The sequence below is a fragment of the Marmota flaviventris genome, chromosome 7 (genome assembly GCF_047511675.1).
Source record: "Marmota flaviventris isolate mMarFla1 chromosome 7, mMarFla1.hap1, whole genome shotgun sequence".
In the NCBI taxonomy this organism is placed as follows: Eukaryota; Metazoa; Chordata; class Mammalia; order Rodentia; family Sciuridae; genus Marmota; species Marmota flaviventris.
The window spans coordinates 75,646,397-75,662,050 of NC_092504.1; the positions used below are offsets into that span (position 1 = coordinate 75,646,397).

Here is a 15,654-nt window from a genome sequence, read left to right on the forward strand (position 1 = left end):
GTCTGGCTTTTTCACTTAGCATGATATTTTCCAGTTGTATCCATTTACCAGCAAATGCCATAATTTCAATTTTCTTTATGGTTGAATAAAAATTCTTCTTTGTGCTTTGTGTTTGAGTAAATACAAATATATATGGTTATATATGATATATAGAGATCTATATACAAATATATATAGATATATAATAAATATATAATAGAATATATGTATGTATATATGTATGTGTGTATATATATATATATAATGGGACAGGATAGGAAACGGGAGAAAATGTATAATGAATGTGACAAAATATACTACATGTATGTATAAAGTAGCACAGTAAATTCCACCTATATGTATACCTACAAAGTACCAATTAAAAATAAATAAATGAGCTAAAGGAAGACTAGTAGAGTAGAGGAAAGGGAATGGGGAAGAATAAAGGGAGAGGAAAGGGGGCACCAGGGACAGAAATATGTATCTGTATATGATTATATATTATAATATATTTAAGAAATATATCTATATAAAATCATATTTTCTTAATTCATTCATCTTCCATTCATCTATTGACAGACATCTGGACTGGTTTCATATCTTGGCTATTGTGAGTTTCACTGCTATAAACATTAATGTGGTTGCATCATTGTCATATGCTGTCATATGCTGTCAAAGTTATTTTAGATACATACCAAGGAGTATGATACCTGGGTCATATGGTGGTTTCATTCCTAGTTTGAGGCTTTAATCTCCATACTGCTTTCCAGAGTGATTGTACTAATCTGCAGTACTACCAAAAATTATGCTTATGCCTTTTTTACCTCATATATGAAGCAACAAAAAATCCTTAATTGCCTACTTGCAAACTATCCTTCAAATGTGCAAGTAAAAAATTCAAAAATGTTAAAATGAGAGACAAAAAAAGTACACAGATCAGAAATTTAGACATATATCATAAGGAATGAGATCATGGAAGAAGGGATTATGTGAAGGTAAATGAAAAAACTTTTATTCTCTTCTTCATTGAACTAACAACATTTTATTCAAAATAACAATAGTACAAGGTTTTCAATCATGTATGCTTATAAATGTATCATGTGTGTTGTTGTTGTTGTTGTTGTTGGAGGAGGAGGAGGAGGAGGAGGAGGAGGAGGAGGAGGAGGAGGAAGAGACTGCAGAACCCCTCCATCAGAAAATCAGTAAGGACAAGAGTGAATATCATAACACCATCAATCAATTGGATAAAACTGACAGCTGCAGACTACTTTACCCAAACACCAGAGTATGTATTCTTCTCAAACTCACATGGAGCATTCCACAAGTAGCCCATATTCTGAACCCTAACATACATCATAATAAATTTAAAATAATGAAGATCATCCAATATCTGCTCTCAGACTATAATGAAATTTAGCTACAAATCAATAACAGAAAGATAACTGAAATATGTCTACATTTTGGGGTGAAATAAACATAGCAAACTTACTTTAGAAAACAGAACACTTATTGCTTATATATACATGCCAACTAACAAATGAAATAATATGATGACTCAAATTTGCTTCAAAATAACAGAGGCAGTATAGGGAGTAGTGGGAGGAAATACAAATGAAAGAACATTTTTGGCATGTTTGAAATTTAATTAAAATTCATAGCCAACATTATCCTTATATACCCTGTCTAGTGTATATTAGTCAGGATTCTCTAGAGAAATAGAATCAACAAGAGGTATGATTATTAAAAGGAGATTTATTAGATTGTCTTATACAACCACAAGCTGGATAGTCCACAATGGCTGACTGGAGAGTTGAAGGAACCAGTCCAAGAGACTGAAGCCTCAGAACAAGATGAATCAACCCTCATCTGAGACTGAAGGCTTTGGAAACTCCCTGAAGAATCACTGGAAGAATCCTCTTTAGAAGAATAAAGGGGTGAGAGTTTGATATCCTCAGGTGATGGCAGCAGCAATCAAGAACCCATTCAAGAAGAATAAAGCTTGCATCTGCTGCTGCTTCCTTGTTCTTCCAATTTTTATTCCACCCAAGCCATCATCCTATTGGATGGTGCTGCCCATGCTTAGGGAGGGTCTCCATTTCAGTTCACTATCCCACATGCCAATCATTCCTAGACAACCCTCAATGATACACCCAGAAGCCTCTTAATCTTTGACATCTCTTAATCCAGTCAAGTTGACAATTCAAATTAACCATTTCAACTAGACATTCATGAATTATGTCTTATAACATCTATGAACACCCTCATTTCACTGTGATCATTCCCTAGATTTCTTAATAGCTTAAAATAGTTGTGAGAAGTGCTGGGGTATAATATTGGACAAATTATATCGTTATAGTGTGTTCATGTGCAAATATGTAACAACAAATACCATCAAAATTTACAACTATAATATACCAATTTAAAAACTGAGGCATGAGCAATATCATACATGTGGAAATGTCTTCTCTACACGAGACAGTGAAATCTGGTTTGCCTGGAGCATGAGTGACAGATCTAGAATTTAGTCCCAAGTTATCTAAAAGCTATTATTCAGTGGCAGAGATATTTTCTACAGACAGACCCTCTTAACATTCCTTGGTCTCATTTTTAACAGAAAAATTTAGTCTGACTTTCATTATTTCCCAGGAAAGTCTGTGAGCTGCCAAATATGATTAAATAAATAATGATCAGCTTACCTTAGGCAAAATGAATTATGTTGTTTGCAACTAAGAGCACACCAAGAAAATTCACACTCCTTCTCAACAGCACACTCTTCATTTTATTTACACACACAGTAGATGGGGCCTCATTAATTTTTAGCATTAACATCTGGTTCATTGAACTTGGAACACCTAATAACAATAGCTCTGTCTTATCTGAGAAATTGTATCTCCAGGAGAAGCTTTTGTTGAATCACTGGTCTGCTTCTCGGAGTGCCCTTGTGATGAGTGATTGATTGCCTTTGTCTTAAAAGTGGTCAAATGAAGATATGAAACTGGATGGTGAAGGAGACTGGTCCTACAGCTAAAATCTCTAGCCATGTCCTGTTAGCTTTATCCTCACCATTGTCACTTTTTTTCCTATCTTTGTGCCTCATAGATTGAAAAGATGCCCCTTATTATACAGATGGTCCCTGACTTGCAATGGTCTGATTTGTGATCTTTTTAACTTTATGATGGTGAAAAAATACACCCATACAACCATGCTGTTTTTCAGCTTCAGTGCAGTACTTAGTAAATTACATGCTATATTCAGCACTTTATTACAAAGTAAGTCTGTAATACATGATTTTGTCCAACTGTAAGCAATATAAGGGTTCTGGGCACATTTAAAATATGCTACTCTGACATCACAGCTGTGTATGAAATGTATTTTATTTACACTATTTTCAACTTGAGATGGGTCTATCAAGATGTAACCCCAACATTGGTCAAGGGGCATTAGTTCATTGTAGGTGGAATATCACTAGACACCTGCCATGTGACAGGCCATATCCTCTTGAAGGAGTTAAAAATACACCCTGGCAGATTGACTACTTATAGTTAAAGTCACTTGAAAAACAGCAGATATAAAAAGATAATTCTTACCCTTATAATATACTACATCCTATCTATAGTACCAACCTCTGGACTTCCTTTGTATGAGAAAAAAAATAAGCTTTTAAATATTTAAAACTCAACAGCTAAATATGATTTCTAGCTGACTTCAACAAATGATATACTATAGAGCCATTAGTTAAAATGCTGAATATTGGTGAGAAAGGGAGAAGATGAAAGGGGTTGAAACAAAAGTTCTCATTTAGATAGAATTAAGTTTGAGATGCATATGATGTCTAAGAATAGATGACAAAATAGGCAACACGAATATTTGAATGTATATGTTTAAAAGAAGGCAACCCAAAATATGCACATTAAATAGAGTGGTTTCTATTAAAGGCTATAAAATGTTATAACCATATTCCAACATTCAAGTTTTTCTGACTTAAGGAGGCAGGGTATGACCAGAGGTAGGCTGTGAGTTTTAAGAAATCTTTCCAATTTTACTCCCAAATCATCATCAATATTATGCTTCTGTTTAATTTGAGTTTTACTCCTTGACACCATCCACAGGCAATTTTCTCAATGGAAAATTCTTCCATATTTGCCACAAATGAGTAACTGTGGGAACTGGGTCTCAAAGGCTAAGAAAGACTCACTCTACAGTCAAACCCCTTCTGATCCCAAGAGAGACAAAGCTGGATAATGCTCAGTTTTCAAACTGCATCATCTCCACCTTCATACATGGTCTCAGCAACATAGGCAAATGGCCTGGCTTCTCGCCTGTTCCACTGGTCCACCAGCACACTGGATAAAATGAATATTTCTAAGGTCATCACTCATGAGGTGGAGATTTAGGGAAGCCAGTAGGTAAGTGTCAAATATGGTATTTGACAGAATAATGGACTCATATTTCATAATAGAACATAGAGAACATAGAAGGTGCAAGTGAAAGGACATTTTATTTATGTGTCTGTTTCCAAAGTAGTATGTAAGCCAGACCTGCTTTAATATATATATATATATATATATATATATATATATATATATATATATATATATATATATAAATTACATGGTAAAATTGCTCCTGTAGAAATATCTACTAGGAAGTTTTATATGTAGATACACATATAATATGTTTATATATATATATATATATATATATATATATATATATATATATATATACACATCTAGAGATAAGGAAAGAAGTTGGAATTAAAAACATAATGGGAGTTATTTGTTTATAGATATTTAAAGCATGAAACTAGATGACAGAGTTCTTTATTTGGTCTCTTAATAAGACAATGCAGTTGATTCTTCTCTATTTCGTCTTTTTTTTTGCATGTGTTTATGTGATGCTGGGGATGCATTATGCACCTCATACATAATGCATGTTATGCATTTTTTTAATTAAAAAGAGGAAGTAATTAAAAAGAAGAAGATAAACCAGCCAAGGAGATTGAAGAGGAATCGTCAATGATATTAGTGGAAACCCATAAGAGTATTGTGTGTGTTCTGAAAATTACAAAGAAAGTGTTTGAAATGGGCTGGGGGTGAAGCTCAATGGTAGAGCACTTGTCCAACATGTATGAGGTGCATAATGCATCCCCAGCATCACACAAATCCATGCAAAAAAAAAAAAGATGAAATAGAGAAGAATCAACTGCATTAAGTCTTATTAAGAGACTAAATAAAGACTGACCATTGAATTTTGATATTAACAGAGTGATTTCACGGAATGATAATTTCAAAAGTTTAACAGGGTTCATTAGAATATGGAAAATAAAACAATTGGAAAGTAATGAGTGCAGGAAATAATTAGGGTTTTGATGTATTTTTTTTTAAGTCACAGAAAAGTGTAGCAACAGCTGTTGAGGTCTGGAGGATACCTCAGGGTTTTCAGATTGGTCCATCAGAGGATGAAATATAAGAGATGGATGCATAGGATCTCACAACTCAGATGCTGAAATATTACTCAGCCTCAATACTGAACCACACCTGCCCTGAGATCCAATGTGAACAATATATGTTCTGTATGAATTAGCCAAAGGTGAACATAGAATTAGAGTATTCAAGCAAAATCATCAAGATGAGCCAATTTAGAAAGAAATGTGAAAGCATGAGAGGGACAGAACTGTCTGGGCTGAAGGAAGTATTGTTCTTAAGAGATCAAAGAGTAAGACTTCATCTTGCGTGAGAAAAAGAAATCTTCCAATTCTCGATAAAATCGGAAGGAAAATAAAAAGAGATGGAAAAGAGTGATAAAGTTATGGTTGATAGAGTGCCCTACATTTTTATCGATGTGTAGTGGTTGTACAAAATTATGGGGTGTGTTGCTACATATTTATGCATACACACAATATAACAATATAATTTGGCCAATATCAGAATGCCCTACATTCTTTTAAAGTTTTTTATTATAATTTGTTATATATGACAACAGGATAGAATACCCTACATTTTTAATTCAGCTCAGCTGACTGACCCCACCAGCATCACTGGATGTTAGAAACACAAATTCTCACATCTCACCTCAGGCCTACTAAAACACAGTCTCTAAGATGGAACCATGTATCCTTGACTTAACTAGGTTTCCATGTGATTCTTAAATATGTAAAAGTTTTAGATGCTCTGCTCTTATATAGTCAAAAATGCCCTGGAAAAAGAGGGGAAAGACAATGTCCCTTTATCCTAAAGCACTTGTCCTTTGGAACACCTAAAGGTTGCTACAAACAAGGAGGCAATAAATATATAAATGGAAAAAGAAAACTGTGTCTGTCATGAGATCCATCATAAGCCTTCAATCACAGATGCTTCATTTTAAAAGAATATGATAGTCACATCTTAATGAATCTTGTCTTCAGTTATAATTATTTCCAATTGTCATAACTTTACCTATTTATTTGCCGAGTATGATCTAAAGGACACTTTCTCTCCCACATATACATGTGAATTAGACAATCTCATTGTTAGAGAACAATGAACAGTAATGCTTGAGAGAAACTATGTGTTTAATTCTTTGACTGCTACTATAAATAACATTTAAAAATAAAATATGGTTCTGACTCTTAAGGAATTTATAATTTAATTGAGATGAGAAAATTTATGTCAGAGAAACTGGAAAGCTTATTCAGATAGTATCCAATTAAGGACTATGTCATTCTACCTATATATTTAAGAAGACACGAGATAATGAAGGATAGAATATTCAAGGATAGCTTCATGGCGGGGAGGGAGGTAAAATTATAACTAGCCATGAATAATATTGGGTGAGATAGGAAAAACACTAAGAATAAAACTAGGGTTAAAGCCAACAGGAGTAAGTGTAAGAGGTTAGAAATGATAATATTAGTGGAACTATAGGTGATCAGCTAAAGAGAAAGGAAATTGGTGAAGAATGTGAAGTCTTGGTTGGTAGGTATGAGAACCATATGTAGAAGTTCTTGATGGGCACAGATGGGCACATATGGTCAATAAGAAATAAGAAGGCTAGAGGCATTTAAGCAATGAAAAATCAGGCCAAACATAGAAAGTTTTATAATTTCTGTGAAATGCTTGTAGCATGAATCATAGTAATTAGAAAATATGAAGTCAGGGGAGCCAGTTAAACTTATAATGAAATAAGCTGGGAGTGAGTTCATGAGCCAAAGTTAGAAGGTTTACAAAAGGTGATAAACGACTGAAGTGAAAAACATTTTTTAAGAAAAATATGCAAAACACTCAATTTGGACTTGAGAGAAATGAAAGAAATAGATAAACCAATGATTCCAACCCATGCTACTGGGACAATACCTGAAGAAAAGGAGTTTTATTCTTGAAATATTGAAATGGAAAGGAACTACTTGTGCAGTACATTGTATTGTCCTCTCCTGCCTTTCATCTCCATCAATTACCTTATATATTTTGTGACAAATACTTCCTGTCAAGCACAGGGAGTACCTTAGATTGGAAAACTAAATGCACTTTCTGCCACAATGTACCTCAGTGCCTTGTGAAGGAAACTGATGTTAACTAAAAATCCTAAATGTTTAAAGAAAATAAGTATGACAGCATCCACTATATTACAACTGTGGTAATCTATAAAGGTATGATGTCAGGATATATAGGGTAGATGTGACGATCAAAAAATCAAAATTCTGTAACAAAGACACCAATTGAACTGAGATTGCAAGGATAAGTACTGTGGTTTGAATGTGATTTGTTACCTCTGAAGGTAATATTGCAGTTTAATTTTCATTGTGAGATATTAAGAGGGTAGAAATTAGTCTAAGTGTGATATTTAGAAATGGGCCTTTGGGAAGGTCTTTAGGACAAGATAAGGTCGTTAAGGTGCAGCTCCCATAATTGAATACTGGTGGCTTTATAAGAAAAGAACAGAAAACACAGACACTCTCTCTTGCTATGTGATGCTCTATACCACCTTAGGACTCCACCAGCAAGAAGGCTGTCAAGGGATGCGGTTGCTCAACCAGAACTGTAAGCCTGAATAAACCCCCTTTTTATAACTTTGTCTGTGGTGTTGTGTTATTAGAAACATAAAGCAGACTAATATAGAAAATTGGTACTAATAAGGAAGGCTGTTGCTAGTAAAGAATACTTTAAAATGTGGAAGTGGCTTTGGAAATGGGTAATGGGCACAGGTGGGAAGAATTTGGAAGAGCAGGCTATAAAATGGATAAATTCTGATGAGGGTTTAGAAAAAGACATGAAGATTGGGAAGAGCTTGAACATTTTACAGGTGGGATAGGTGGTTATGATCAAAACACTGATGCAAATGAGTGGTTTTCTATTGGAAATTAAAGTAAAGGCCACACTTGCTACATACCACAGGGGTTTATGAAAGGTTTTAAAGTGATGAACTGGGATATCTGGTGAAGAAAATATATAAACAACATTATAAAATCCAGTCATGGTTTTTCTTGGTAACTTTTAACTGTATACAACAAGATTCAGCAGCAATAGTATGACCTGAAGGCAGACTCAGGCACATAATTAAATAGAAAGGAAAGACAAAACCTAAGAAAAATTCAAAATCTGACCATGGAAAGAAAGAAGAAAAAACATGCAACCCAAGAGCCACTTTCTAAAGAAATTAGCATGGATAAAAGAGGGCCAAGTGCCAAAATCTTCAGGACAAGGGGAAAAGGCCTACAAGGCATCTCCCATCACAGGCCATCAGAGGTAGCAGAGCTCTTCATGGTCTCACTACCCAGGGCCAACTTGGAATTTGGCTCCCTGCTTTCTGGTGAAGCACACCACAGCTGCTCCAGCCATGGTTCCAGCAGATTTGCCACAACAATGATGAGGTCATAGCCACTTCCACTGAGAGTTCAAAGGAAAGTCTAGGAGGCCAGACAGAGGCCTGATACAGGGGCAGTGCTGCACAGAACTCCCTGGGACAATGACTAATGAAGCTGTGGGAACAGAACCCCCAAGACCTCAGAACTGTAGCCTGAGAGAACTGCAATCATGGGGTTCCAAACCAAAAGTGCTAAAGTATGGGATAAGCCCAACAAAGCCATGGAGGTGGGGCTTCTTGAGGTCTTGTGAGCCCAGCCCTAGTCCCACTGTGTGCAAGATGCCAGAAATGGCACTTTAAGAGTGAATGTCTATCTTCCTGGGTTTTGAACTCATTTTGGGTTGGTTACTCCTTATACTTACCTATTCTTCCATTTTGGAATGGAATGTTTACCCTATGCCCACTACTTAATATTGGAAGTAAATAACTTGTTTTGATTTTATAAGCTCATAGTTAGTAGAAGTTAGCCATAGTATCAAATGAGACCCTAGACTTTGAAGTTTTGAATTAATTCTAGAAGGAGTTAAAGACTTTGGACTGTTTGGATGGAATCATTGTATTTTGTATGAGAGAATGAGTCTAGGGGAACAGGATGGAATACTATGGTTTGAATATGGTTTGCCACCACCCAAACTCCAAAGAACAATTCATTTAAGATATGAATTCTCAGTGCGAGGTAGTAAGAGAGTGGAAACTTGACCTGACTATGGTGTATAGGGGTGGGACTTTGGGAGGTCCTTAGGATTAGAAAAGGTCATTAAGGTAGAGCCCCTATGATTGAATACTGTTGGTATTATACAAAGAAAGAGAATAGAGAACACACACACATACATACATACACACACACACAGGTCTTTCTATAAAATGCTCTGCACAAACTTGGGGCACTGCCAGAAAAACCAGACACAGCCCCTCAGACTTGGCCCAGAACTTTCAGCCAAAATAATCCTTTTTAAAAGAACTTACTCAGTCTAAGGTATTGTGTTATTACCAACAGAAGACAAATAAATATAATGAGTAGAAGCTAAGAGTGGAGGGAAGCAAAAGGTATGCTTGAGGGAGTGCAGCACAGCCACTGTGGCTACAGAACAGAAAATGGGTGGACTGCAGTGCAATGTACCTCAAAACCAGATACATTGAGGAGGACTTGGAATAAAGTGCAAAGATAGATCCTTTGTTCAGTGTACAAGGCCTTGGATTTGATCCTCAGTACTACTAAAAAAATTAAATAAAAGCCACTGAGATTTGTAAGACATGATAAAGATTGTGCATTTTTCATAAAAGCAATGGTTCTGTGGTTGCCTATCTAAACAAAATAACATAGTTGTGTTTTCTTTTTTGAAAAGATGATTCTGTCTGCATTGTGAACAACACATTAGATGGGGAAAGAATGGGCATGGTACACCAGATGGAAGGCTGGTAATATTCTAGTCAATCAACCAAAGCATGAACCAGAATAGTTACCATGTAGATAGGAACATTTATTGAGCTGCAACTATGTGCCAAGCACTGAGCTAAATACAGAGATGCAGCTTTTGCCTTCAAAGAAATCATGGTCAAAAACAGAATCACAAACAAGTGGTTATAATATCACATAATACAAAGTTTAATCCACACAGAACTTGTACACTTATAGAATGCTAGGGAAACTCTGTTCCCCTCACTCCATTGTCTTTGTGCCTCCTCAGTTGGTTGTCCTTTCTGAATTCCAACTCTTGTCTCTCCCATTGATATTTTAGTTTTCAAACCTCAGTTGGAGTAAGAGAGACACATTGACAGAAGACAGAATCCAGGTTACTGCACATTTGTGTCTGCAAGGAGTGGATCCTCTTCACACCAAATCCTTCTTGAAGCACAATAAGGGCCAGAATGAACTGCAGCAAGACTCCTGACTTTGTCCTCTCAGGGATGTCCAGTGATCCGGAAAACCAGCAGTTCCTCTTTTGTCTCTTTATGGCTCTTTATTTGTTGGGCCTCCTTGGGAACTCACTCCTTCTGCTGGCCATTGGCACTGACATTCACCTCCACACTCCCATGTACTTCTTCCTCAGCCAGCTCTCCCTGGTGGATCTCTGCTTCACCACTACCATAGCCCCTAAAATGCTAGAAGATTTGTGGACCCACAATGGATCCATCTCTTTCTCTGGGTGTCTGACCCAATTATACTTCTTTGCTGTTTTTGCTGACATGGACAACCTACTCTTAGCAATCATGGCCATTGACCGCTATGATGTTGTTTGCTATCCACTGCATTACCCACTTGTCATGAGACCTTCCAGATGTGGGGTGCTTGTAGGAATATCATGGGGGGTAGCCCACTTGTTCTCTCTAGTCCATATCTTGTTGCTATCCCAGCTATCTTTCCATGTTAATCAAGAGATTCCTCACTTTTTTTTGTGATTTTGGCCCTCTCTTATGGCTTTCTTGCTCTGATGCCCAACTCAATGAGGACCTGACAATGGCTCTGACTGGGGTTTTGGGAATCAGTGCTCTCTTCTGTGTTATAAGTTCCTATGCCCGTATTTTCCATGCTGTGGCCAGAGTTCCATCAGCACAGGGGAAAAGGAAAGCTCTGGCTACATGCAGCTCCCACCTCTCCATGGTCATCCTCTTCTACAGCACAGTATTTGCCACCTACCGGAAGCCCCCATCAACTTCTCACTCCTCTGGGGAGCTGGTTGCTGCTGTCATGTATACCCTGGTAACTCCCACTCTAAACCCTTTCATTTATAGTCTGAGAAATAAGGATGTAAAGAGTTCATTGAAAAGGATCCTGGGCATGGAGAGTTCTAAGGATTATGGATCATCCCAATAACCATGCACTTTTAGAAAAATTACTCCCTATTTCACTACCACAGTAACAAAGAGAGTTGGTCAAAATCATGGCTGTGCTAGAGCATTATATGATCCACTGAAAATAATACTGGATTGAATTGGCTGTTTGTTAAATAGCTTTTGATTATACATTCACATCACTACAACATTTGATAACAACCATGAGCATTTCTCTCTGGGGTTTAATATTGAAGATCCTCCCCATCACCTTGCTATAGTCAAAGTCATCTTTGCTGTCATCAAAAAAGATAATTGATGTCATCAGTACCATCATCAATAATAAGAGAAAGGAAACTGGGCCAATGCAGTTTTCCCCCTTTAGTCTTCCTTTTTCAGAATGTTTTATATATCCATGTGTTTATGCAATGTTTGAGACTTTCTGATTAGTTTCTGATTCTATGGCTGAGAATTGGAAGACAGCTAAAAGCAGGAGGACTTTTTTGAAAACAATTCTTTTTTGTAATAGAATAAATGACTATTTCTTACATATGTTTGTGTTTTTTAAGTTTTAAGTGAAAACAATAAAATAGTTCATTGCTCTATGAATGAACTGATCTTTCAAATACAGACTGACAATGGGTGAGGTGGGTGATATCTTTGCATTATAAAAACAGTACACACTATTTTTTTAGTCATTATTATGTTTTTGGCCTGTGTTCTTTTATACACCATATACATTATATCAAAAAGCAGACTATGTGCTCTGTTAATTTGTATCATCCACTGTATTTCATGTTATTGTACATTATGAATTATGTGATCAGTTGAAACACTTAATGATTAATTCTATGTGGGTGAATAACTTGATACAGGGGTATATATAACTTTTCCTTAAGAAGAATATTTCTGAAGTTCTCAGACTGCATTCTCTTTTTCACGTTCACATCTTAGTCTAGAATTTCTTCCTGGGCCATCTAGAAGCTAATACCTTCTTTTCAATTCTAATCTAATGACTTGCCAGAGCAGGTGTTCAAAAATTATTTTCAAGCAAATAATGATTGAATGGATAATCCAAGCTGATATATCCTCTGGCTAATTTTAAGAAATTATTTAAAGATCAATGGAGAAATTTGAATATGTCTTGTGTATTAGATGATATTAAGGAAATATTGATAATTTTGTTAAGTACTCTAATGGCCTGGTGGGCATGGATTTTTAATGTCTGTATCAGGAAAGGAATATATATACTAAATACATGTGGAATATATATGTGCACAACATATTTACCCAGCATCTGGAATTTGTTTCTTTCCTTCCCATTGATAAGACAAAATGTATTACTTTACTTCTACTTTTATTTGTGTGGTGCTATTTTCTAGCAAAACAAACAAGCAAAAAGAAGCTGTAGGGAATTCAAACAAAATTAGCCAAATGTTTATGTTGAAGCCAGATAGCAAATTGGGACTCATTGTGCCATTCTCTCTATTTTTGTATACATTTTAAATCTTCTACGATTAAAAAATTTAAAAATAAATAAGTAAAATGAATTCATCTTTAAATATTTTTGAATATACATATCCTTAGACCTAGCAATTTATGTCCAAAAACATTTATTATAGAAAAACCTGAATGTTCACAATGTACACATAATAAAAGAACTAATTACAACTAAAACATTCCTACCAATAGAAGATTATTTAAGCAAATTATGGTTAGCCATACAATGAAGCCCCAAAGAATGAAGAAGTAGATATTTTTTAATATAGGAAGTTGTTTATGACATATTGCTCAATGGAAAACCAGATTTCAAGCTCTATGATACATAAATAAGTAGAAAGAAATTTTGAAATATCATCTAGCAATAATATAGTTAATATTTCTAAATTTGTTTTGATATTACTGTTTTGCTTCTCTATTTTCATTTTTCTTGTTATTATTTTACCTATATATATTTATGGGGTACAATGTGATAATTCAATTCATATATTCATATTCAATACATATATAGCATATACTATGGGTAATGATCAAATCAGGGTAATATTTATGGCATATTTAATAAAAAAACTAAAAGAAGTTTAAATAAGTTTTTAAACTAACATTTGAAAAGTACTGCTCTGCATCTTCTTTTTTGGTGTATTTTGGTTTAACTACAGGAGAGCCAAAGGGGAAGGTTGGAATAGAACAGTTATTCCTTTCCAGCCAATTCTGGAGGCTTCTCAGTGGAGACGTCCAAAGTCCAAAATAAAATCTTCACTACCCTCTTTCTTCAACCAACTGTTTCCATTTTTTTTAACTTGAAGAAGACTTTGTAGTGCCTGATGAACCTCCTTGTTCCTGAGGATGTAGATGACAGGATTGAAGATGGGAGTGACCACAGTATAGAGCAAGGCAAAGACCTTGGAGAGGAGCTGGGAGTGGACAGCCGAGGGCGCAATATACAAGACCATGAGAGTTCCATAGAAGGTGGACACTATAGCAAGGTGGGAGGAGCATGTGGAAAAAGCCTTTCTCCTGCTGGCCCCAGCAGGAACTCTCAGCACAGTCACCACAATGTGAGCATAGGATGTCAGAATCAGTCCAAATGGAACAGTGAGGAAGACTACAGAGAGAACAAACGTTGTCACCTGGGCTACTCTGGGATATGAGCAAGCCAGGACCACAAAAGGCATGAAGTCACAGTAAAAGTGATCGATGCTCTTGGAGCCACAGAACCTCAGCTGGGCCATCAGGACCACAACCAATCCATCTACCATGAAGCCAGACAGCCAGGCTGTGACCACAAGCCCCATGCACCATCTAGGCCCCATCAGGAGCGGATAGCGAAGTGGGTAGCAGATTGCCAAGAAGTGATCATACGCCATAACAGCCAGTAGGAAGCATTCTGCTGTGGCTAGAGAACCAAAGATGAAGAACTGGATCAAGCAATCAGTCACAGAGATGGCTGCCTCCTGCAGGAAGCCCTCCAGCATTTTCGGCAATACTGTGGATGTATAGAGGATCTCCAGGAAGGACAGATTAGCCAGAAAGAAGTACATGGGCGTGTGCAGCCTCTGGGAGCTAATCACCACCACAATGATCAGCATATTCCCTATGACAATGAAGGCATAGACAACAGTGAACACAATAAAGAAAAGGAAATGCAGCTCAGGGATGTCGTAGAAGCCAAGGAGGACAAATTCAGCAATAGTTTGGTTTTCTAAGGAGGCAATTTCCATGTGGATCATCCTGGTTTCTATTTGGCAGTAATTGGAGAAATTTTAGTGCATCTCTAGGAGAAATTGTTGTGCATCTCTATTTCTTCTATAGCAAACGTAAGATTCATAGGACTAAAACAAAAAGGATGAAAATGAGTCTTCAAATGAGAATTACTTTGAAAAAGTCTTTGTCTATTCCCTGTTCAGTTCTTACTCATTCTCCAGGTCTCTTTCTTCTCTGCCTTCCTTAATTGTGCCTGTTCAAGGTTCAAGAGAATTTAACACAATTTTAGTCTTTCAAGACCCTTTGACCTACTAATTCCACCTGCTACTATACAGTAAATTCTAGCAGCCAAATCTGTATAATCAGTCATGGTTTCCTTCATCTGCCCCAGTGTAATTTCCTCCAAATGTCTGGTAGACATATTCCCCAACAACAGACCCTTTTATCCTCCACAGCTATAGCCAGCATTTTTATGAGTGGCTTTAAAGTTCTATGTGAATCCCATGGTCACTGTCTCATAGTCATCTTTAGTTCAACACCCTTTTTTTCTTCTCCTTCTCCAATCAGTGAAATTTCATCAACTATTCCCTGGGAAATTTATATATATTTCTCCCTCTTTTACTACTCTTAAGGGAGGCTGATGATCTACTGTGTAGTCATCTAGTCTCTGTTTATGACTCTCTCTTACCAAAATAACTTTCTTGAGCTACTAGCTTCATTCTTTCAATACTGTGCAAGAGTTAATAGTAAAAATGTGATAGATGATTATGAGAGGGAAGTATGGGTGCAGAGAGAAAACAAACCCCGCCCAAGGCTGTGGGGCAAAGGGTATAGAAATCAAGGTCAGGGAAGGCTTCC

At 36.4% G+C, this 15,654-nt stretch overlaps 1 protein-coding gene and 1 pseudogene across 1 annotated transcript; one reads left to right on the top strand and one right to left on the bottom strand.

Moving 5' to 3' along the window:
- Window positions 1-10,689: 10,689 nt before the first annotated feature.
- LOC139706368 (olfactory receptor 1G1-like) lies at window positions 10,690-11,635 on the top strand (annotated as a pseudogene).
- Window positions 11,636-13,814: 2,179 nt separating this feature from the next.
- On the bottom strand, window positions 13,815-14,813 carry LOC114083570 (olfactory receptor 11A1). Its single transcript, XM_027924863.2, has one exon. The coding sequence runs from the start codon at window positions 14,811-14,813 to the stop codon at window positions 13,815-13,817; it is 999 nt and encodes a 332-aa protein (XP_027780664.2).
- Window positions 14,814-15,654: the final 841 nt, after the last annotated feature.

Bases quoted from the DNA above. Each gene is read 5' to 3' on its own strand.
- LOC114083570 (XM_027924863.2), bottom strand. From the start codon at position 14,813: ATGGAAATTGCCTCCTTAGAAAACCAAACTATTGCTGAATTTGTCCTC.